Source organism: Zingiber officinale, chromosome 8A (genome assembly GCF_018446385.1).
Source record: "Zingiber officinale cultivar Zhangliang chromosome 8A, Zo_v1.1, whole genome shotgun sequence".
NCBI lineage: Eukaryota > Viridiplantae > Streptophyta > Magnoliopsida > Zingiberales > Zingiberaceae > Zingiber > Zingiber officinale.
Genome location: NC_056000.1, coordinates 49,469,961 through 49,494,298, shown reverse-complemented (window position 1 = coordinate 49,494,298; position 24,338 = coordinate 49,469,961). Strand labels below are relative to the sequence as shown.

The 24,338-nt window shown below is 41.8% G+C and overlaps 2 protein-coding genes and 1 long non-coding RNA gene across 4 annotated transcripts; 1 reads left to right on the top strand and 2 right to left on the bottom strand.

Moving 5' to 3' along the window:
- Positions 1-1,044: 1,044 nt before the first annotated feature.
- Positions 1,045-3,385, bottom strand: LOC122008986. The gene is made up of 2 exons (XR_006119441.1): positions 2,610-3,385; positions 1,045-1,684 (listed from the first exon to the last, which is right to left on the bottom strand). It is a non-coding gene; the product is annotated as an uncharacterized LOC122008986 (long non-coding RNA).
- Positions 3,386-14,332: 10,947 nt separating this feature from the next.
- LOC122010786 lies at positions 14,333-15,330 on the top strand. Its single transcript, XM_042567264.1, has 2 exons — positions 14,333-14,421; positions 14,718-15,330. Exons 1-2 carry the CDS (start codon positions 14,333-14,335, stop codon positions 15,328-15,330), a joined length of 702 nt encoding a protein of 233 aa, XP_042423198.1.
- A 3,525-nt stretch (positions 15,331-18,855) lies between these two features.
- On the bottom strand, positions 18,856-21,552 carry LOC122008983 (probable nucleoredoxin 1-1). Of its 2 annotated transcripts, XM_042564933.1 has the most exons (5): positions 21,356-21,547; positions 20,783-20,880; positions 20,395-20,687; positions 19,733-20,245; positions 18,856-19,627 (listed from the first exon to the last, which is right to left on the bottom strand). In XM_042564933.1, exons 3-5 carry the CDS (start codon positions 20,683-20,685, stop codon positions 18,971-18,973), a joined length of 1,461 nt encoding a protein of 486 aa, XP_042420867.1. In that variant the 5' UTR covers positions 20,686-20,687; positions 20,783-20,880; positions 21,356-21,547; the 3' UTR covers positions 18,856-18,970. The 2 variants fall into 2 exon arrangements, with proteins under 2 accessions (XP_042420867.1, XP_042420866.1); XM_042564932.1 differs by having other exon boundaries at positions 20,395-20,880; positions 21,356-21,552.
- Between the last annotated feature and the right edge of the window lie 2,786 nt (positions 21,553-24,338).

Below are 24,338 nucleotides of genomic sequence, written 5' to 3'. Positions count from 1 at the left end.
ATTATTATTTGATAAATTCAATTTATTATCATTTGAAAGTTCTTGATATTTTTTATCCTAAAGTATTATCTTTATGTGAAAATTTAATTAGTTTTTCATTTAAATTTTCAATTATATTATTTTTTAAGTTTTGATTTTGATTATTAATAATAAATCTATGAGATTGAATAAATTCTTCTATTTTTTTTTCTTCATACATTTTATATATCTAGAATCATATGTTTCCACCGGCATATTTATATTAAAATAATAAAAAAAAAGAAAATATAAGTTCCTATTATTTTATCAAAATAAAATTACTTAGAATTAAATTAACAATAAAATTTGATTTAAGTCGTGTAGTTTTAATTTGATGATATTTCAAACTTGACTACTACCTACACAAATATAATAAGAAAATACATAATATTAAATTTCGATTAATTTAAGTAGTTTATAATAAACTGCACTTAACAAGTATATATATAATAAATCAGATAATTGTAATTAAAGAGTATTAAAAATCTATAAATTATATTTTATGAGTTTTTAAGTGCATAAATCAGGTTTGTGACTGTATGATATAATTGCTTGCAACCAAAAAGAAAGAATGGAAAAAAAATTTATACAATTGCAAATAATATATTTTTTAGTGATATTTGAATCCATTTCATCTATAATTTATTATTTATATAGAATAATAAAGATCATTTCAATAAACAAAAGATCGAAAAAAATATTATCGGATGATCAAGGAAGGCGAAGGACGTCTTCTGAGACTGAGAGAATCACCGATGAGGCGACGAAGAACAAAACAAATATAGAGGATGAAACGTAAGAAAATGATTGGGAATATGAGAAGATCAATAATGTAATGAAAAAAAAATAAAATTCAATGGAGCTTTAGATAGGATTGTAAGAAAATATATAATAATTATAATTAACGTAGAATTAATTTATAAAATATTGTAACAAATAATAATAAAATAATAACGTGTTTATTTGACGAATAATCTTAACAGAATTTTAAAGAACTTTCAAAAAAAATTCGGAATTTGTATGGTGTAGATTAAGAGGATGAATTACTTGATCTGGGTAAAATCTGTTTAACTTATCCGATTACGAGGAAATGTCTAATTTCCTTAAATGTTTTTTTTTCTTTTCTCTCCCGTGCCCTAACCTTCCCTCGCACGTTCCATCCTCTCCCAAATCGCCAAACTCCTCCTCTTCTCCTTCACCGCCACACCTTCCTCTTCTCTTCCTCTTCCCCGAGCTCGCGCCGACCTCCCCCCTTCTTCATCGCGGCGCCGGCGACACTCGAGCCACCACCGGCCGAGCTCCTGCTCCCTTTTCCTTGCGGACACCAGAAACTCGCCGCCGCCACCTGAGGTCGCACCACCATTTACCGGTCGCCAGGCATCGACGTCGATCACCTCTGCCCCGATTCTCGTCTCCTTCCTCTTTCTCTCCTCTTCCGTCTCTGCCCAAGAGCCGCCGACCACGATGCCGAGGTCCACGATCGGCCAGCCGAACCCTAGATCTGATGCTTGTGCGTTGATCGCCCTGACAGTGTGGTCCTGCTGCGCTGCCCTACACCCGACGCCACTGTCGCCTCCCGATCGTAGAAGCTGACTGCCCTCTCACAAACCAGTCGCTGAGCGGTTGCAGGTCTTCCACTGCCTCCTCTTCTTCATCGGAGTTGAATCTGTTGACACATATTTGAGGTAAATGAAATGAATTATGTATGAATTTGAGGTAAATCCAAACATAGTGGGGGAGCCTAAGCTCTTATCTCCCTGTATCATGGTCAAGGGGAGGAATCCCTGTCCGCTACATGCTGCAGTCATCGCTACCCATGAGCGGACCAACGAAGCCCTGACAGAGCAAACTGTACACACCCTGTCTGATATATCACTAATCCATGAGTGGTTGTGTGTGTAGATCATGTAACTGGCGATGTGCTCAACAATAATGGAGCCGATAATCACTCAGCATGCAATCATGCAAGATGGTGCATGATGCTAAACCTGTAGATACTGACAGTATACACCTCCATATAAAATGTACCAAAAAGAAAATAAATTCATACAATGATGTAGGTAACAATAAACTATGTACACAAGTCAGACATATCAAATAACTAGACTACTACACAATAGGGCAATGTATGTCACTATTTCTATGAACATGAGTAAACATGGCAATAAACAAGAGAATATAAGTATGAATGCATAACAAATACTATAAGAACCAAGAAGTGACATACCAAAACAGAAGTAAACTCAATCATTACTACTAGCTATAAACTACTATGCATCTCAAAAATGATCATATCAAGAAGATAAGTCAGATGTACTCGTCTCGTGACCAGAAATCCTACGTCGAGACGTCCGTCTCGAATCAATGTCTTGCGATTACATAAATGTACTTAGCTAATTACCAATATAGCAAATAGCTAAATAAAATCCTCAAACATTTTTAGGATAACCCCTAATCAAAGTACGGTCATTAATTAACTGCCCACTAGAGTTAAACTAGTTTAACCCTAATTATCACGACAACCAATTGGATAAATCATTCCTAATCTTTCTTAACTTTAATCTTAATAACTCATTCAACTCTAGAAATACCTCTGTTGACTCCAGAGAAGTTGGAAGTTACGATAGAAATTAGGCAAAGCTACTGCCTCTGCCAAGTATTCCAAATTAGCACTTGCTATCCTAAAATCAGCCGAGCATTAATGCAACTGATGAAATCTGCAACCCTCCATGCCTCCTCCTTCTCCAGTGGCTATTCGTTGCTCCAGCAGTGACTCTGATCAGCAACTCTCACTCAACAAGTGGTTGCAACATCACTAACTCGACCTCGTGCAAAGGAAAGGCAGTAATGAACCAAGGTGATCAGGAGGCGACTCTCCAAGGGCTCCTGATCTGAGTAGCACAGAAAGGTGCTGGCTGTGAACAATTCCTTACTCGTAGATAGAGATCAGATTTAGGGAATGGGGTAACAACAGAGATGTGACCATAGTGAGGGGGAAGGGAGAAGAAAGAGAGGGGTCCTCGGCGTCGACTGCTCGTGTGGATGAACAACGATGCCGGCTGTTAGCACACAGTGGGGATGACGCGAGTCAGACAGATCTAGGGCACGACCGAAAAGGAACTCGGGTGCTCAGTTTCCAGTGAAGTGGGAAGCTGGTGATGACGTGCGACTACGATGGCGATGACGCGCAACTGCAGTGGCGTCGGGTGGTGGCCGAGGAACTAGACTAGACAAAGAGGGTGATGGGAGAGAAGAGAGGAATCGAGATCGGCTTGAGGCTTTGTACTCGTGGAGAAGGGGAAGAGTTGCATCGGCGGCTCGGTGCCGTCGGTTTGGGGGAGAGGAGAAGTTGTCGGGTGGCTTAGGGCACGCGTGAGAGAATAGAAAAGAAAAAGAAAAAGAAAAAGAAAAAGAAAAAGAAAAATATAAAAAAATATTAAACATTTTCTCGTTTAAATGGGGTAGCTTAAACAAGCTTTCCCCTGGCTTAATAATTTATCCTCTTAAACTCGTCATACGAACTCCGATTAATTCCTAGAAAATTTCTAAAAATTCAAATAAGATTATTTTCTCAAATAACATTATTATTTAATTATTATTTGGGTATCGTATTTTATAACCATTGACTCTTTCCTATCAGTCGATCGCATAAATATCATTATCATTCGCCCCTATGGTCGGCCCTAACGGTCGAGCTATTTGACAATACCCTCCTGTACTCAATTGAAGAAATAAAAGAAGGCTACCAGAGCACTTACTAAGTACTTCGCGGGACCACAATCCACTCTTGGCATTGCTCTTTATAGGAGCCCACGTCGCGATAAATGAAAATAATGCTTGTACCTCTTCCACAACAGATTATAGTAATTGCGTAAATGACACACGTCATTCACTCTACCCTAACGGTCGAGCCTATCCTTATGTCTGCAATCTCCCTAACTTTATTTCGATCTCGCAAGTTGCACTTCGGCTCAGAGCAGATTACAGCGTGAATGACTTCAAAACTATGAAAGATCTAACCTTAGTCAATCGAAAATACCTTAAATTACGATAAAGCGAGCCCATGTTGCAATAAATTCTCATACTTTTTCTTTTCCTTTCATTAGGAAGAGAGGATTCCAAATAAAATCTGCATTCTTACTATACGCTACAGAGAAAGAGAAAAACAAGCCGACCTGAAGGAATGCACTCAAGAGCTGCCAAGGAAAGCTCACTGACAGCTACAACTGACTGTCCTTTCAATTCCAATTATGTCGAATGTTAGCAATCCTTTCCAAGCATTAGAAGGGGCAAATGACGGCTCCGGCCAACACAAATGAAAGTCAAAGAGCTTTATATATCAAAACCGAACCTTCATTAGCTTACGTGGCAATGGAGGAAGGTGGTCCTTCATCATTCTTCCCGCACTCCCGTAAAGAGTTGGCCATCTCTTTCTCTTGGTCAAAAGGCATTTCATCAGCACTAGTTGCGCGAGAAAAGAAAAGGGGCAAGTGATAACGACAAGGTTAGATAGCTTGACTGATAAGGAGAGGGCTGAGTGCAATGATGGGATCATTTTGGGTAGATCTTTCTACGTTTTGAATGAAATACCATGAACGTAATAGTGTAATCTGATGATTGTAGACATAAGGATAGTCTCAATTGTTAGGGCATCCGTTAGGGCATCTGATGGTGGCTTGCTTTACCGTAATTTAGGGGTAAATCTTTCTACATTTTAAATGTCATTCACGCTGTAATCCGCTAAGAGAAGTTCTTTCGTAGTTTTGAATGATTCATAGCCATGAACTATACTCTAATTAAGTTGCTTAGGCTTGACCTTAAGGGAGAGAGAGAGAGGAACGATTTTTGCTTATGGGACGAGAGAAGCGACGTGCTCGTGTGCTCTTACCATAGGACATCCGATAAGTACGACCGATAGGAAAGAGTCAATGGTACACCATTGTGTTGGTGCAACCTTAGGTCAAGGTTGACCTGGTTGACTCGACTCGAGTTGACCTGACTCGAGTTGTATTTTGATGTTTGACGATGTTTTGACGAGAAGAGAAGTTCTATTCTTGATGTTTGACAAGAATAGATGTTTGGGAGATTGTTGGTGCAACCGTAGGTCAAGGTTGATCTGGTTGACCTGATTCGGTGAAAAGTCCAAGTATAGAGACTTGACACTGGAAAAGTCCAAGTACGGAGACTTGGCACGGGGAAAAGTCCAAGCAGGTAGCTTGGCACGCGAAAAGTCCAAGTATGGAGACTTGGCACGGGAAAAGTCCAAGCAGGTAGCTTGGCACGCGGAAAGTCCAAGTATGGAGACTTGGCACGGGGAAAGTCCAAACAGGGAGTTTGGCACGGGGAAAAGTCCTGGTGAGTGAAGCCAGGCAGTCGGAGAAGTCCTGGTGAGTGAAGCCAGGCAGTCGGGAAATCCTGGTGAGTGAAGCCAGGTGAAAATCCTAGTGAGTGAAGCTAGGTGAAAGTGGAAGTCCTGGTGACTGAAGCCAGGCATTGTGGAAATTCTGGTGAGTGAAGCCAGGTAAAAACCCTAGTAAGTGAAGCTAGGTGAAAGTCCTGGTGAGTGAAGCCGGGCAAGGGAAAATCCAGATGGATCAAGGGTGATCGGACTCTAGTGTTGGGAAGTCCAAGTAGATCAAGGGAGTGATCGGATACTTGGCACGAAGAGGAAAGCCCAAGTGGGTCAAAGGGATTGACCGAACACTTGGTGGAGAATTCTAGCAGGTCAAGGGAGTGACCAGACGCTAGAATGATGAACCAACAGTCAAGGTTGACCGGATGTTGGTGTAAAGCCGAGGTTTAGGGTCGGGAGTTTGGATCGGTGGGGACCGATCGATGACATCGATAGCACGATCGGTCACCGGCCGATCGGTAACCATCGATAGCCTCATGGGTTATCGATCGGTGCGGAGACCGATCGGACAACGATCGGAAGCGCAAAGAAGCTCGGGAGAAGAGCCCGATCGGTCTACGGACCGATCAAGAGGTTCCTGATCGATCTGGACCGATCGGAGTTCTGATCGGTCCATGGACCGATCGGAGAGAAGCGAAGGCTAGGAATGGATCGGTGCGTGGACCGATCACATAAAGCCTGATCGGTCCACAGACCGATCCAGGCACTAGCCGTTGCGACGCAACGGCTAGATTTCTTCTGTGTTTCTTCATTTTCTTCGCAGGTTATAAAAGGAGGGCTGCTGCTGCGAGCCTCCTCCTTCTTCTTCTTCTCCTTCTTCTAGCTTGCTGCTGCTTGCGATCTGAGCTTTATTGAGCTCTCCCCAGTAAGCTTCGTGTGAGCTTCCAGTCGACGGTCAGCTGCTGCTGTTGTCCGAGAAGTTGTTGCTTCACAGGCAGTCGACGAGAAGGCGAGTTAGTGTTTGTACATTGTTCTTGTCTTTCTACTTGTATTTCTTGTACTCCTTCTTGTTGTTGCAAGTTTTGTGGCGAGGTTTCTCCACCCAGAAGGAGTTCATATTAGCCGGTTTTCCGGGGACTCATCCACCGACGGATTGACTGGACTCGTCCACCTTACGGACACGCCGAGGAGTAGGAGCCCTAATCTCCGAACCTCGTTACATCGGTTTGTTTGAGGTTTGTCTTCTTTTCCTTCGTTTCTACGTGTCATTTTCCGCTGCGCTAACCCTAGTTTATAGAAACGCGACGATTTGGGGTCGGATATTCACACCCCCCTCTCTAGCCTCAGTACGAAAGATCCTAACAAGTGGTATCAGAGCAAGGTTGCTCTTCGTCGGATTAACACCCGGGGGAGCACAAGCTAGAGAATGGATCGACTCGGAGAAGACATCACGTTTCCACCATTCTACGAGTGCTGCGACTTCGAGTATTGGAAGGTAAGAATGAGGTATTTTCTTATGACTAACCTTGAAAATTGGAGTTGTGTGCAGGTAGGGTTTACTCATCTGGTGGATAAAGACGGAGAAACCTTAGAGAAGAAAAAGTGGACAAAGGAGCAAATCCACCAATCCACAATCAACGATGAGGTAACGAAAATTCTTGAATTTTCATTACCTAATGACATTTTGTGTAAGGTAGGTGGTTATAACAATGCCAAGGAATTGTGGAACAACTTGGCCAAGTTCCATGAGGAGAGCTCCACTTCAAGCCATGAAGAGGAGTCAAGTGAGCTAAGAAGCTCACACCATGGAAGAGAGGAATTAGAAGTTGAGGGTTACTCAACATCTAAGGAAGAAGAGGAGGAGAGCACGTCTTCAAGATTGGAGCAAGAAGAAGCATCTACCTCCGGAAGGAATGAAGGAGAGAGTCTACATTCATCCTCAACCCTAGGTAACTCAAACACTTTAATTTCAAGCAAATTACACATAATGTGTTTTGAGTGTAGGGAGTTTGGGCACTACAAGAGTAAGTGTCCAAAGAGGATTAGAAAGTCTCCACCGGCGCCAAAGGTCAAGGAAGCCGAAGTCCCGATACGCAAAGGCAAGGAGCACGTGGTGTGCTTCCAATGCAAGCGAAGGGGACACTATAGGAGTCAATGTCCGAGGGGGAGGCAACCTCACAAGGACAAGAGACCGAGCACGTCAATAGGGGGAGCGAAGGCAAACCCTAAGGTAACATTTAAAGCTCATTATTGCAACTCTAATAAGACACATGCTAGTAGTTTTATTGCAATTGCTAATAATGATAAGCATGTTAACTTAAGGAACCAATATATGTGCTTAGGTGCTAAACATGTTAGCCTAGATAAGGATAACACTAGGAAAGCCAACCCTAGGATCAACTCATCTAAGGTTAAGGAAAATCTAGGTAGAAACCCCAAGACAACTAGACATATGCCTAGGAACACCTCAAGAAAGAATGATAAATTAAAACTTGAGGTTTTAGAGAAAGAAAATCAAGTCTTGAGATCAAGACTTGACACTCTAGAAAATGCCCTAAAGAATTTAGAGAAGTCAACTCTAGGGTCTAAGGGTCAAATTTCAAAGCCCAAGGACAAGAAAGGTTTGGGTCACAAACCTAAGTCCCAAATGGTCAAGCCCACCTATCATAATGTTTCATTCGATTATGGAACAACACCTAGGGCTAGGAAGACCAACACCAAGGTCACAAGGGGAGTCACCCTTAGAGTTGATCTTGATGAGTCTCAAATGGCCAAGGCTTTAAAGCCTAAGAGGGTCATTAGGAGGGTTGCTAGGGAAGTTATCCCTAGTGAATATTTAGTGAACCCAATGAGCTCTAATAGGTATTGGGTTCCTAGGAGTATCTTCTCTACCCCATAGATGGGTTAGAGAGTGTCAACTCCGATTAGAAGGGTAGTTAACCCAACTTTGAGGAAATTGACACTCAAGGAACATTTTCAAGGTTTTGTGAATCTTTGAAAATGAAATGGATTTATCATTTACTCCTTGAAGAGTAAATTGTGCCATTTTTGAAAAAAAAAAATCGACTTTAACCTTTATTGGCACAAGTTAGGAAAACCTAGAGAAATACCAAGTTGGGGTCTTGGTACTCTCTTGGAAATTTAAGACAATCTAGGCCTTAATTAAAAAGGTGCTATTCTTGAGGAAATATGAAATATGCCAATATTTGAGGATATACTTAATGTTAAGTGGCATAAATTAATCAAGAAAAATAGGAATGCCAACTTAGGTTTGGGCATTTTCTTAAAGCACTTTGAGCAATCTAGGTTTAGATTTTAAGTTAGCTAAGGTGTTAAGGATACTTAGATAGGTAATCTAGGTATTTTATTTGTGCTAACTTACCATGGTTGTTTGCCATATGTCATGCCATGACATCATGTTTAACTTATTATCATTCGAAATGTCATGATCATGCTTAGGCTAATTATATGTCATGCTTATTTTAGGTTTTATACTTTATGCCATGACATCATGAAATTGGAACATGCTTCTATTTATGACATCATTTTATGCCATGTCATCATCTCTTGCATCTATAATCAATGAAATTGATCTAAGGATAAACAACACAATTTGATATGGAGATCAAGTTGTTGTTTTAGAAAATGCATGAAAACTTAGCCTAAGATAACCTAAACCCATATCTCACATCAAAATTAACTTGGATGTGTTTGATACACTTTAGATGTGTGTGAGATATTAGGATCATGAGTTAGGATCAAGGTACATAGTTCTTGTACCTAGATGAGCCTAATTCAAGAGATTGGGGATCATAGGGAAAGCTTGTGTACAAGTCATGTGCATATAGCCCTAAGATTATGGTCCTAAATTAAAAGGTTTAAAATCATTTCAAAATTGATTTGAAAAACCTTGATGAAGCTTTTCTAGTGATAGCATTCATCATTGAGCAAGTTGATACAAAGTTGAGTTAAACTTGAACTATTTCAGAGTCTTTCAAACTTTGTATCAAGAGTTGAAAATGGAAGTTATTTTCATCTAAAACTATTTTTCCATGATAGTATATATTATGAGGAATGTATCCTCAAAATTTCATAATTTTTCGAATTTTCTGGAATTTGTTGTGAGTTTCTGAATTTCGGAGAGAAGAAATCAGAAACCGCCTGATCTGAACTTGGATTGGTCACTGGACCGATCCAGGGAAGGCTGGATCGGTCTGGGGACCGATCCAGAGGGGTCCTGATCGGTCCGGTGACCGATCAGGCGTGCTGAATTTGCTGAAGTTCGACTGTGGTCTGAAATTTCAGCTGTGGGAGTTGAGTTTCGGGTTTTCTAAAGGTTTGAAACTCTCCAAGACATTGTTGGTGCAATGCTCAAGGGGGAGTTGACCTTTAAGGGGAGTTGACTTTTAGGGGGAGTTGTCAAGGGGGAGTTGACTTTTAGGGGGAGTTTTTACTCCTTAAGACTTTTTGAAGATTAGTGATATGGGATTGTCACTAAGTTGATTGTTGTGTTTAGTATCAAAGGGGAAATTAAGGGTTTCAATGAAAGGTATGGGACTTTCATTGGGAAGAAACTCTTGACCTTGATTCTCTCTTTTTGATGTATGTCAAAAAGGGGGAGAGATGTCCCAAGGGGGAGAATGGGAGAATGCCCGGAGAATGTTTAGAGAGAACATTGGAATTGGAAAACCTAAGTTAGGTTATCGGTTTAACCTAACTTGATTATGAATTTTGTCAAACATCAAAAAGGGGGAGATTGTTGGTGCAACCTTAGGTCAAGGTTGACCTGGTTGACTCGACTCGAGTTGACCTGACTCGAGTTGTATTTTGATGTTTGACGATGTTTTGACGAGAAGAGAAGTTCTATTCTTGATGTTTGACAAGAATAGATGTTTGGGAGATTGTTGGTGCAACCGTAGGTCAAGGTTGATCTGGTTGACCTGATTCGGTGAAAAGTCCAAGTATGGAGACTTGGCACTGGAAAAGTCCAAGTACGGAGACTTGGCACGGGGAAAAGTCCAAGCAGGTAGCTTGGCACGCGAAAAGTCCAAGTATGGAGACTTGGCACGGAAAACTCCAAGCAGGTAGCTTGGCACGCGGAAAGTCCAAGTATGGAGACTTGGCACGGGGAAAGTCCAAACAGGGAGTTTGGCACGGGGAAAAGTCCTGGTGAGTGAAGCCAGGCAGTCGGAGAAGTCCTGGTGAGTGAAGCCAGGCAGTCGGGAAATCCTGGTGAGTGAAGCCAGGTGAAAATCCTAGTGAGTGAAGCTAGGTGAAAGTGGAAGTCCTGGTGAGTGAAGCCAGGCATTGTGGAAATCCTGGTGAGTGAAGCCAGGTAAAAACCCTAGTAAGTGAAGCTAGGTGAAAGTCCTGGTGAGTGAAGCTGGGCAAGGGAAAATCCAGATGGATCAAGGGTGATCGGACTCTGGTGTTGGGAAGTCCAAGTAGATCAAGGGAGTGATCGGATACTTGGCACGAAGAGGAAAGCCCAAGTGGGTCAAAGGGATTGACCGAACACTTGGTGGAGAATTCTAGCAGGTCAAGGGAGTGACCAGACGCTAGGAATGATGAACCAACAGGTCAAGGTTGACCGGATGTTGGTGTAGAAGCCTGAGGTTTAGGGCTGGGGAGTTTGGATCGGTCTGGGGACCGATCCAGTGATACACTGGATAGCCTGATCGGTCACCAGACCGATCAGTAACCATCCAGTAGCCTACTGTAGGTTATCTGATCGGTCTGGAGACCGATCAGACAACGATCAGGAAGCGCAAAGAAGCTCGGGAGAAGAGAAGCCTGATCGGTCTACGGACCGATCAAGAGGTTCCTTGATCGGTCTATGGACCGATCAGGAGGTTCCCTGATCGGTCCATGGACCGATCAGAGATGGAACAGACGCGAAGGCTAGGGAATGGATCGATCTGTGGACCGATCCACATGGAGCCTGATCGGTCCACAGACCGATCCAGGCACTAGCCGTTGCGACGCAACGGCTAGATTTCTTCTGTGTTTCTTCATTTTCTTCGCAGGTTATAAAAGGAGGGCTGCTGCTGCGAGCCTCCTCCTTCTTCTTCTTCTCCTTCTTCTAGCTTGCTGCTGCTTGCGATCTGAGCTTTATTGAGCTCTCCCCAGTAAGCTTCGTGTGAGCTTCCAGTCGACGGTCAGCTGCTGCTGTTGTCCGAGAAGTTGTTGCTTCACAGGCAGTCGACGAGAAGGCGAGTTAGTGTTTGTACATTGTTCTTGTCTTTCTACTTGTATTTCTTGTACTCCTTCTTGTTGTTGCAAGTTTTGTGGCGAGGTTTCTCCACCCAGAAGGAGTTCATATTAGCCGATTTTCCGGGGACTCATCCACCGACGGATTGACTGGACTCGTCCACCTTACGGACACGCCGAGGAGTAGGAGCCCTAATCTCCGAACCTCGTTACATCGGTTTGTTTGAGGTTTGTCTTCTTTTCCTTCATTTCTACGTGTCATTTTCCGCTGCGCTAACCCTAGTTTGTAGAAACGCGACGATTTGGGGTCGGCTATTCACACCCCCCTCTCTAGCCTCAGTACGAAAGATCCTAACACATTGTAGATCTATTGCTACAGGGCCCCTTAAAAAGTAAGTAGCCTTTTCTTTCTACGTTTTGAAACAAAGGATGTAAATGGAAAGAGTCAATGATACACCACTGACAACTATTATTATCTTTTGCCTACCATTTAGATATGAGACTAATCCGATCAACCTATTGGAGTATAAATTACAAGAGGTAATTTACGACTAAATATTATTGACGTTTAGAGGGAGGGTCATTCACTCTACGGGGCAATGTTAGACTAAATATTATTGATGTTTAAAAGGAGGTCAAAACTACGAAAGATCCGTCGTAATTACTAAATTCATTCATTTAACTACTCGGCAGAAGAATGAGTCCTCTGCTCTATCAACTGAGCTATCTAGACTCTTTCCCATGCATCATCCAGGAATCACACCAAATAATGATCTTATAATGAAGTTAAAAAAGGAAAAATGCACCTCCAATATAATCCCTTCTTTAGAGGGATAAAAGAAATGTACCTCCCAACCGTTACCCATAGCTAAATGTACCTTCCAACCGCTACCCAACCGTTACCCACAGTTAAATGTACCTCTCCACCATTACTCATAGCAAAATGCACCTCCCATATCCTCCCAACAGTTACCTATAGCAAATGAATCTCCCGTATCATCCCTTCTTTAGTGGAAAAGAAAGAGGTTGTAAATGCACCTCGTATCCTATGCTTAGAGCAAGATGTTCGGATAAATATAGTATATGATACGGTGCATGTTTGTGGGGTCAGTAAGGTGAGGTGGTTAGTCGAGACCACGGGATGGTCAGAAGTCAAGCTTACGTGGAGGTCAGGAGTCAAGCTTACGTGGAGGTCAAAAGTCTAGCCTCCGTGGCTAGTCAGAAGTCAAGCTTACGTGGAGGTCAAAAGTCTAGTCTCCGTGGCTAGTCAGAAGTCAAGCTTACGTGGAGGTCAAAAGTCTAGCCTCCGTGGTTGGTCAGAAGTCAAGCTTACATGGTCAGGATCCAAGTTTCAGTTGGTGGGGCAGTCCAAGGATGGGAGTTTAAGTTGGACACAGGCCAGCCTTGATAGCGGTCAAGGACAGGGCCCATAGGCCAAGTACAATTGAGGATGGAGCCCATAAGCCAAGGGTAAAGGAAAGAGGGTTCTAGGCATGCAGGTCGGGACGTACAAGCCGTGGATAGCAATAAACAGTAAACTGGGTCTGGACACAGACTGGGCGTGCAGGTCGGGACGTACAAGCCGTGTATAACAATAAACAGTAAACTGGTCTGGACACCGACTGGGCATGCAGGTCGGGACGTACAAGCCGTGGATAGCAATAAACAGTAAATAGGTCTGGACACAGACTAGGCGTGCAGGTCGGGACGTAGAAGCCATGGATAGCAGTAAACAATAAACAAGTCTAGATACAGATCAGGCGTGCAGGTCGGGATGTACAAGCCGTGGATAGCAATAGACAGTAAACAGGTCTGGACACAGACCGGACGTGCAAGTCGGGATGTACAAGCCATGGATAGCAGTAAACAGTAAACATGTCTGGATACAGACCAAGCGTGCAAGTCGGGACGTATAAGCCAAGGATAATGGTAAATAGAAGCAGGTCGGGAAACAAACCTAACGTGCAGGTCGGGACGTACAGGCCAAAGATAGCAGTAAGCGGAAGCAGGTCGAGAAACAGATCTGGCATTCAGATCAAGATATACAAGCCAAGGATAACGGTAAATAGAAGCAGGTTGGGAAACAGACCTGACATGTAGGTCGGGACGTACGAGCCATGAATAGCAGTGGATCGAAGCAGCTCATGATGTAGACCTAGCACTTAGGCACTACAGGACAAACAAGCCAAAGAATCGTAACCGCTTGTCAGAGAATGTTAGAGAACAATCAACGTGTCAGGGAATATGCTAACAGTTGGGGCTCGCTATACCTTTAGTTTTGTCGTCGGCCTATTAGGAAGAGCCACGTGTCAGTCACCGCCAGACAAAACCCAACAACCGACATTCCTTGACACCTGCCAGGTCCCAGAAACATTCGTTGCAGTATAAAAAGGGTTGTCTTGTCCCTTATGCAGGTACGGTCACTCGTCCTTTCTCACTAGTCTTTACTTTTCGTCCTTTCTCTGTGATTTCTGGGGAAAAGTACCTGACTATTCCCTGGTTTCTGGTCTCTAACGACTTGTGGGCTCGTCTGAGTGTGCGCAAAGCAACAACGTCATCGTCCTGGTCATCTTTCTTCGTCAGCCGCCCGTACGAACCTTTGCAGGGGGGTACCAGGTAGATCTAGCGCTTTGACGACTTTCCATCAACTTTCAGTACACCAAGGTCTGCCTTCATCCGACTCAACTTCCGGACGAGATCAAATTTGGTGTCGTCTGTGGGAATCACAACAACCTATTCTAGAACGTGAAGATGGAGGAGTCTGGCCACATTAATGTTACTATGACCGCCAGTGAGTATGAACTTTTCAAGGAGGCCAAGAGGCAAGCGGCCTCCGAGAAGTAAGCGGTCGTCTCGCGACCGCGATAAGTTCCTGCTGAAGCTTCCAAGGAGCCCCTTCCTGTCTCAGATCGGGGCTCTAAAAGAAAACATCCTGAGGTATTTCCTCAGGTCCCTTATCGTGAGTCCGGTGTGGGATATTATCAACCAGAGCCCCAGGGTCACAGCCTCAAGAAGGAACAACCAGAAGTCTCCATGGCTGAGAGCTCCTTGCCCAGAGACTCAAAGAAGGGAAGGCTCTCATAATACCAGAAGTATTCCTGGAAGATCTTGACGAGAAAGTACCTTTCTCGATCAGGATTTTAAATGAAAGACTGCCCAAGGGTTATAGAGCCCCATCGATCGGAGAGTATGACGGGAGCAAAGACCCGGAAGAGCATTTACGAAAATTTAAAAATGCAGCCCTGCTGCATCAATACAGTGATGTTGTCAAATGTAGAGTTTTCTTGAATACTTTAGCTGACTCGGCGCTAAAGTGGTTTGATGGGCTACCTCAAGGATCCATCACCTGTTTCTTGGACTTCAAGACGGCATTCCTGCGTCGATTTGCTAGTAGTAAGAAATATCAGAAGACAGATCATTATCTGTTCGCTCTGAAGCAAGGGTCGACCGAGCCCTTAAGAAGTTATATCAACCGCTTTAATCAAGTGGCCCAAGATGTCCCCACCGCCACTTCGGAGATTCTAATGAGCGCCTCCTCTCATGGACTAGGAGAAGGAGAATTCTTCAGGAATCTCATCAAAAATCTCGCTCGGAATTTTGATGAGCTGGTGGAAAAAGCCGCTTGTTGCATTAAGGTAGAAGAGGCACAAGCGACTCGAAGAAAAGCCGAAAGACCACCTCCCTCTACCAACAAGCCGGAGAGAAGAATGCCTCAACCACCTCCTCAACCCCTGTCGCGCGCTCGGTAAGCCAAACCTACTTTCCAGCCCGGGCCAGAGATCAGACCCCGCACCCCGAGTTGCAGCTGTGCATGCTCCCCGACCAGGACCATGGAAAAATCGGTATTGCACTTATCATCGGTCTCGCTCTCATGATACTAATCACTATTTTCAGTTTGCTCAGGATTCCAAACGGACTGTCGAGATGGGCTTACTGCCGCCCGAGCTAGCCCCTCAGTTAATCAAGATGATGGAAGAGCAACGAGCCGAAGTAGGACAGGCCGGGCAATCCTGTCCTGACCTAGCAGGACCCAGTACCCATTAACCTGGTCGAGGAAAAGAACCCGAAGGATCGCGGGAAGCCGAGAACAGAGGCAATGCTGTTGTCAGGGAGATTGGCATGATCTCAGGTGGGCCAACTGATGGAGATTCAGGGAGAGCACGCAAGTCGCATGTGCGACGTTTGAAGGTGCATACTGTTGGATGCAGTCAAGAGCAGGTTGCTGGCCCTGTTATCAGTTTCAGGCCTGCAGACCTGGAAGGTCTGGAGTTACCTCATGATGATGCTCTTAGTATCAAAGCCATCATCGCAAATAGCCGAGTGACTCGGGTTTTTGTTGATACCGGGAGCTCGGTCAATATTCTATTCAGGACCGCGTTCGAGGAGATGAAGATTGATGCTACTGAGCTCCAGTCGGTGGCCACATCTTTGTATGGATTTACAGGCAATGAGGTGAAGCCAATGGGTCAGATTAAGCTGGCTATATCTTTGGGCACCGAGCCGTTGGTATGCATGAGGAGGAGCACTTTTATAGTGGTGGACTCTCCTTCTTCTTATAATGTCATTTTTGGAAGGTCCGCCCTGCAGGTCGGGACGTACAAGCCGTGGATAGCAATAAACAGTAAACAGGTCTGGACACAGACTGGGCGTGCAGGTCGGGACGTACAAGCCGTGGATAGCAATAAACAATAAACAGGTCTGGACACAGACTAGGCGTGCAGGTCGGGACGTAGAAGCCATGGATAGCAGTAAACAGTAAACAGGTCTGGATACAGACCAGGCGTGCAGGTCGAGACGTACAAGCCGTGGATAGCAATAGACAATAAACAAGTCTGGACACAGACCGGGTGTGCAGGTCGGGACGTACAAACCATGGATAGCAGTAAACAGTAAACAAGTCTAGATACAGACCAGGCGTGCAGGTCGGGACGTACAAGCCAAGGATAACGGTAAATAGAAGTAGGTCGGGAAACAAACCTAACGTGCAAGTCGGGACGTACAGGCCAAAGATAGCAGTAAGTGGAAACAGGTCAGGAAACAGATCTGGCATTCAATCAGGACATACGAGCCAAGAATAACGGTAAATAGAAGTAGGTTGGGAAACAGACCTGACGTGCAGGTCGGGATGTACGAGCCATGAATAGCAGTGGATCGAAGCAGATCATGACGTAGACCTAGCACTTAGGCACTATAGGACAAACAAGCCAAAGAATCGTAACCGCTTGTCAGAGAATGTCAGAGAACAATCAACGTGTCAGGGAATATGCTAACAGTTGGGGCTCGCTACGCCTTTGGTTTTGTCGTCAGCCTATTAGGAAGAGCCACGTGTCAGTCACCGCCAGACAAAGCCCAACAACCGACATTCCCTGACACCTGCCAGGTCCCAGAAACATCCGTTGTAGTATAAAAAGGGATGTCTTGTCCCTTATGCAGGTACGCTCACTTGTCATTTCTCACTAGTCTTTACTTTTCGTCCTTTCTCTGTGATTTCTAGGGAAAAAGTACCTGACTTGAACGTCGGAGGGCCTGACCAGGGGACTTTTTTCTTGGTTTCTGGTCTCTAACGACTGGTGGGTTCGTCTGAGTGTGCGCAGAGTAACAACGTCATCGTCCTGGTCATCTTTCTTCGTCAGCCGCCCGTATGAATCTTTCTAGGGGGGTACCAGGTAGATCTAGCGCTTCGACGAATTTCCGTCAACTTCCAGTACACCAAGGTCTGCCTTCATCCGACTCAGCTTCCGGACGGGATCAGTATATAAATCAAAAAGTGATCTTTTGCTTTCCTCTTCATTTTCCTCCCTCACAGCAACAGTTCGTGAATGACTATTGGGCCATTCACTCTTACGTTCGGATATTGAATGAAAATTTCTCTAGTAGGAGCGAGACGCAATGTGCTGGGTCCTATAGGTCTAAATGCATAGTGCATGACTTGCCCGAGCCGGTAATCTTGCGCTATGAACAATAAAAATTGGAATGAATGCTCTAATCACTAAGGAGTGAAATGAAAGTTGAGAGAGAAGGTACGAGTGAATGGGGAAGATAAAAGAAAGAGAGAGAGTGTTTGAAGAGATCATGCGTGAATGGAAGCAACGGGTGAGAAAGTCGAGTTAGAATCTTCGATGGGGTAGATAACATCTAAGGGGCAGATAACGTAGTCTTTTAATGACAGAGAGAGTGAAAAGAAAGAAAATAGAGAGTGAAAAGAAAGACTCAGTGATCTGCTAGATATGACGAATGTGCGAACTATAAATATGCTGTTGAGTATATACGAATTTTATATCGATATCACCTTTCAATTCGCATTAGCAAGAGCAATGTCTCCTTGCATAATATAGATTCCAAACATTCATGATTTGTATGTGAATTACAGATCATTCGATCTATTACAGAACTATCTCTGCATAGATTGTGAAAGATATTCCACTAAAAATATTCTTGTTATTAATTCGACTTGTATTCCCCAAAAATTGAATCTCGCTCTAATAGCTCTAAATAAATTAAATACTAGTGATCAGGTAACTTTTTAGTCACACCCTTCTCCTCCCTCGTCCTTTCTTCTCCTTTCTCGGTAAGAACATTATTAGGAGTTTTTTAATCCATACAATATCAAGTAGAATGCTAAGTTTTTTTAAAATATTAAGGGTGCGTTTGGTTTGCCCCATTTTCATTTTTTGAAAAACGCGCGTTTTTTGTTTTTTAGAAAATGACTTTTCCGCATTTTTCGTTTTAGAAAACGCTCTCTCATTTTCTTAAAAATGAACGTGGAAAACGTAAATCAAACGCGTTTTTCATTTTCTCATAAAATGAAAACAGAAAACAGCATGAAAAATACAAACCAAACGCCCCTTAAATTATTTTATTTCAATTTTCATGAAGTCTTTAATCACATTATTAGCTTTGGTTATGTTATTTTTAATATTTTTTGTCTTAATTTTTTTCGTCTTTTCTTATTTTCATGTATGCCTTTGCTTTTTTATTTCAAAGTTCATCTTATACTTAGTTATAAAAATTTAATTAATAATTTTATATCTCAATAATCCAAACATCTAAATTTTATATAAAAGCCTATTTTTATAAATTAATTTTTTATTTTACTATTTTCAATTTTTTAAAACCCGTCATTGTGGATCGCAGATCCGAATGAAAAATGATGAGAAAAGAATTTATTTTTTTTTAAAAAAATATCAAAGGCATTTTTTTCCTAGGTCTCAATAAACCTTGAGAAGACCTGATGACAACTTAGTTTATATCTAAATTATTATAACTATTAAACATATTAAAGTTATTTTTAATTCATTTAGAATGCATCTAATTAATGGGCTCAAAGCTAGCCAACATATTATAACAGGCTATGCTTTTATTCACCATCGCACACATATTTTCCTCACTTCACCACCACCATAGTGCACATTTTGGGTGCAGATCGAAATCGCATGTTATGCAACAGTAAGACCAATTGTGCCCAATCTCCTGACAACCATCACAGCGATAAGTCGAGTAACAACGTATAAGGAGGAGGGCATGCTTACCTCCCTTATGGAGGTGATCATGCCTTATCTTCTTAGGCCACCTCTCTGGCATTTCCTTATTTCGATGCTCCAACTCTTTGAGTTTCTCCTCGGTGAATGGGTAAGCATCGGCTCCATGAATCATCAACAATTTCATGGCATCGTTGGTAATTGTTCGTCCTGTAGGACCTATAACAATCAGCTGGGAAGGTTCGCCACGGATTTTGAATCTACGGTTCAAAAATCCACTCCTCTCATCATCAAAAGGTAGTGTCAACCATGGTATCCGAGAGAGAATTTCATCAAATGAATCCACCCCATTATCATATTTGTCATCTTTATCATATTCTTCGGGGACGAAGATAACCTCAAAATTAGTATCCACATTCTTGATCTTGTAATACTCTTCGATCAGTTTATGGAGGTAATCAACTTGGTCTTCACCCCAACAATAGCCTTGGTAAATAACATGGGCATCATTCCAAATATAGCCGAATTGTAGAAGGATAGTCTTTCCAACGAGCTCTTTTACTAGAACCTAACAAAAGAACATTACCACGCAGGCTCAACTACCAGATTATAAGGAAAATGTACTCCAGCAAAAAAACAAGTAAAGTTACATGTTAAGCAAAATATTCAATACCTTCAATCCCTTTTTTCCATTAATCACATAATCCAAATCACCCGAAACAAGAAGCGACTCGAGTGTCTGTGATTCTGACTCAATTTTGGCTTTCTCTGACAGCTCAAGCAACTTCTCCTGAGAAAACGGGAATGCTTCCCATGCCTCAAATCCATACTTCTTAGTAAGTTCGATTAAATCAACATCCATAGTTTTCCCATCCGATCCAATCAAGATGACAGTGGAACATTTATATTTCTGCCCCCAGAGACCAAAATAACAAAAAAGCTTATCACAGCTTTTGTCATTGAAAGGAAATGCAAGCCAAGGCATTTTTTCTATGACACTATTATAACTGCATTCCTCGTCTTTCAAGGACACTAGCACAACCTCAAAGCTTTCTCCAATTTCCTTGAGCTTCCTATAGATTTCTGCTAGTACTTGATCGAACTTGGCGTGAGCTGCGCAATAATAATTAGTATTGCATGGGAAGTATAAAGCCACAGTTTTTCCTTCCAGATTTGAAACAGAAACCTGCATCAAAATCAGCATACACGAGTAAAAAAATTTAACTAATACACAATAATTATAGACACAAGTGATAAAGCATTTAGTATATGTTGAGGCATTTAGTGTGCCAGTAACATTAACATCTCAAAAAACTACTGGAACATTTGCATCACCTTGGATCTATCGTTGGCAATCAAGTAGTCACGAGAAGATGAAACTAAGAGACTTCGAAGAGTTTGATCCTTCTTAGCATTCTCAGCTTCCTCTCTCAATTCACTAATCTTTTCAACAGTAAATGGATAACTCTCTGCACCATATCCTCTTACAGCTTGAACACCTTCTGTATTAAGAACCTTCCCATTGGCATCAATAATGACAAGGGCAGGACGTCTCCTTTCCTGGAAAATCTCCTTAAGTTTTTTCTTTACCGTAGTATCAGAAAACGGGATTGCTAACCATGGCATTCCTAAAAAGTGCCAATCAAAGGTGTCCTTAGAAATATTGACATCAGATACAAAAATAATTTCAAAGTTATTGTCCTGGGAGGAGAGCTCATTATACACTTCAATCAGCCTAAGAGTGAACGGTCGGCACCGTGGGTTCCATGTGACTGCGAAGTAAAGAGCAATCATTTTCCCTTCAAGACTACCAATAGCCACCTAAACAAGTAAATGACTGATTAGTGTATGAAGCATGCTCGACTAAAAAGGAAAAGAAAACTACCTCAACTTCTAATAATTGAGGATACACACAAAAAAAAAAAACAGAAAAGAAAAGAAATGTAATCAAAGAGTTCCTTCAATTGTATCGTCCCTTCTCATCCAATTAACTCCCACAAACTACTGTAAAATCTATCATCAGAGATCAAATACGATTGCCAGCATAGGTCAAATTAAAATTTTCATGCCGAAAGAGTAGTTACCGTCAACCAAAATCCAGTCGTCAGTTCATCTTAGTCAAATCCTGCACGAACAATCAGATCAACCAATCGAACAAGATCTCAACTTTCTATAATGATCGACCTATATCTTACTCTACAATCGCTAAAACATGAGATGGATAATCAACATCATTACAAGAGATATGTCCTCATAAACTAGAAAAGATTAGAGTGGGTACTCAAAGGGAACAAACCTTGTCGCCATTATTCCGGATGAGGAAGTTACTCTCGTCGGTGGAGAGAAGCGATACGATGTCTCCCACCTCCTCGGGTGCCACTTCCAAAATCATATTCGTTTTCTCACGGATGAATTATCGGGGAGGGCAGACTTCAGAAGCAGTCGGCGAGTAGGGCAGACTCCGGAAGCAGGTGGCGCCCTATTTACACTTGATGGAAGTATCAAAAGACAAGTGCTTTCTTAGAAAATTTTCATTTTATCCTAATTGCCAATCCTATTAAATTTATAAAATAAAAATTTATAATTTAAAAGAAAAAATTAACTTTAATTTTATGAAATTTGAATTCGGTATAAATGTAAATTATAGATTTTTTTTAAAAAAATTGGATTTCAATTTTGTAAATATGACCTTTCATTTTATTATATTTCATAATCTTATTTTTGTGAATTTATTGACATTAAATTTTAAAATAGCGTTTTAAAATTTTATTTTTTTATAAAAATATTTCCACAAATTCAAAACTTAATTTTTTGAATTAATTGAAGTATAAATTTGAATTTATATATTTTTATAAAAATTGTTATAAAAAAAGTTATATTTGATGGAAAGTAAAAAAAAAATTAATATATGTTTTAAATTAGTTACACTTTTATATTTCTTATAAAATAATTTAAAATGTATTATTAATAAATACAAATTCATTAATTAAATTAACATATAAGTCCTGTCGGATTTATTAAGACATTCCTAAAATTAAATAAAATTATTCATGAAAAACTAATTATTAATGTATCATCACAATGATCTCATTTGCCTCTGATAGATCTATATGTTTTAATTTATTAAATTATTTAGATAGAGTTTCCATTCAATTTTCGATTAAACACCACCACATGTTAAATATTATTTTTATAACAAATTTAAATAATAATAATAAAAGTAAATTAAATCTTTAAAGTACTAAATTTATTTTTTTAAAAGAAAATACTGAACTGATTTTTTTTGCTTTTTATCAAGTGAACCATTGAAAACAAAATATTAGGGTCAAATTAAAATTAGGATGGTAAACAAGCTAAGTCAAAATTAAGTTGGGATATTCAAACTTGTTTAATAAGTTAACAAACCAAGCCAAGGTAAATAAGTATTCAAGCATAACTTCATTTTTTTTTTTTTTTTTTTATGAACTTGAGTTTGGTTCAAGCTTGACTTGAGTTTGATTCAGTTAAATGTTATCAAGCTATCAATCTAAATTTGTTTTATTTAATTATTTGAAATTTTACATTTTAAATTTGTTTGATTAGTCTCAACTTCCAGTCCCCAGTTAGACCTTAGGTTGGACCGGGGGGCGGATCTTTTGGTCCACAAAGACTGGACCAATTCATGGTTCAACTTTTGTATTGGTAGGAGGCAATGGGCCCCCACCTATTAACAGGTGGGGGTCATTGCCTCCCACCAATCCCCTTGTCCCGGTCCAGGAGTGGACCAGGACAAGGGGACCAGAGGATCCGATCTCGTTGGACCGGTGCTTACTACTCTCTTTCCGAGAGTGCATCCTCACTACTCCACTCGAGAGAGTTTAACTGTTGCCAAGTTTGGTCCATCCGACCTACTTGGACTGATTGACCCTCGGGACTTTCGACTACACTTTTGGCTCTCGACCTATCTAGACTTTTGCCTAGTATCTGTTGAATTGTAATTCAAACTATTCCCTTCCCTTTAGTTTTTAGTCCCACATTGCCAAGCTAAGAACTTTGGAAGGCCTTATATATGGAACTCTTCCATCCTTGCTTAGCAATGATAAGGGGGGCCTACACGCATGTGCGGGTCAAGCCCAAATCGAATGGATTTGGGGGGTTCAAGCCGAAAATTCATAAATCGGGTGTCACGTACGCGATTATCGCGCGCAGGGGGGGTGCAAATCCCCAGCTCGTGGGCCTCGCGCTTACGGGCGGCCCGATTATCGCGCGCAGGGGGGGTTCGAGACGCGGTTCTGTTCGCGTGAAGGAGCAAAGCGACATACACTTTGGTGCGTGCGCTGTTTCGAAGTGTATAAATACACTTCCTCCGTTCCTTCTGAAAACACACCGAAGCAAAGCATTTCTTCTGCCTTCAGCTTCTTCTTCTCTCCCCTTGTTCTGCCTTGTTCTGAGTTCTGAGGCTTGGTTTGCGATCTGAGGTTGAGTCCGAGTGTGGCGCTCGTTTTGGAGTGCACCTACGAGCGACGCGAGCGGTTGTCGGATCTTGGGAGGATTTTACCGAAGAGCCTCTGCACCGTGGCCGACAATCAATTCTCTAAAGACAGTCGGCACGTCCGACGCTTCGACCGGAGATACACAATTTCTTAACCCTTACTGTTATTAAAGTTTATTGCATGCTCGTTCATTTATTGGTGCAATTATAGATTACTGTATTAGAGTAATTAGTTCTATTACAATTATTACAATTTTAGAGAATTGATTGTAGCATCAATAAACATGATGAATGATAGGGTAACGGGGTCTGATGAGGCTAGCGCCCGACCCGAAAGATTTTTCGGGCAAAACTTCAGACGTTGGCAACAACGAATGAAATTTTGGCTTACTACACTAGGGCTATTCTCCGTTATAGAAACAGACCCTCCTTCACCCAATGAAGAGGAACCTGCCCGTAGTGCTACCTTAGAGAGGTTTAAGCAAAGGGATTATCTCTTCCATGGGAGAATCCTATCTGCCCTCTCAGACGCACTATTTGATGTGTACTGTTCAACCGCTTCAGCTAAAGAGCTGTGGAAATCTTTGGATAAAAAATACAATTCTGAAGATTCTGGTTTAGAAAAGTACACTGTGATAAAATTCCTAAACTTCAAAATGGTTGAAGGCAAATCTGTGGTAGAGCAGACACATGAATTCCAAGTCCAAATTCATGGTCTTGCTGAAGGAGATATGCCATTACCTGAAAAATTTCAGGTCTTGTTAATCATCGAAAAATTGCCTCCGAGTTGGGAAAATTTTAGCATGAC

Coding starts and splice junctions, on each gene's coding strand:
- LOC122008983 (XM_042564932.1), bottom strand. CDS start 21,451: ATGATTTTGGAAGTGGCACCCGAGGAGGTGGGAGACATCGTATCGCTT. Junction 20,246..20,394: donor TTGCCAACGATAGATCCAAG/GTGATGCAAATG, acceptor ATTTTGATGCAG/GTTTCTGTTTCAAATCTGGA. Junction 19,628..19,732: donor ATGGAAAAAAGGGATTGAAG/GTATTGAATATT, acceptor TTCTTTTGTTAG/GTTCTAGTAAAAGAGCTCGT.
- LOC122010786 (XM_042567264.1), top strand. CDS start 14,333: ATGGAGGAGTCTGGCCACATTAATGTTACTATGACCGCCAGTGAGTAT. Junction 14,422..14,717: donor AGGCAAGCGGCCTCCGAGAA/GTAAGCGGTCGT, acceptor TTTCTCGATCAG/GATTTTAAATGAAAGACTGC.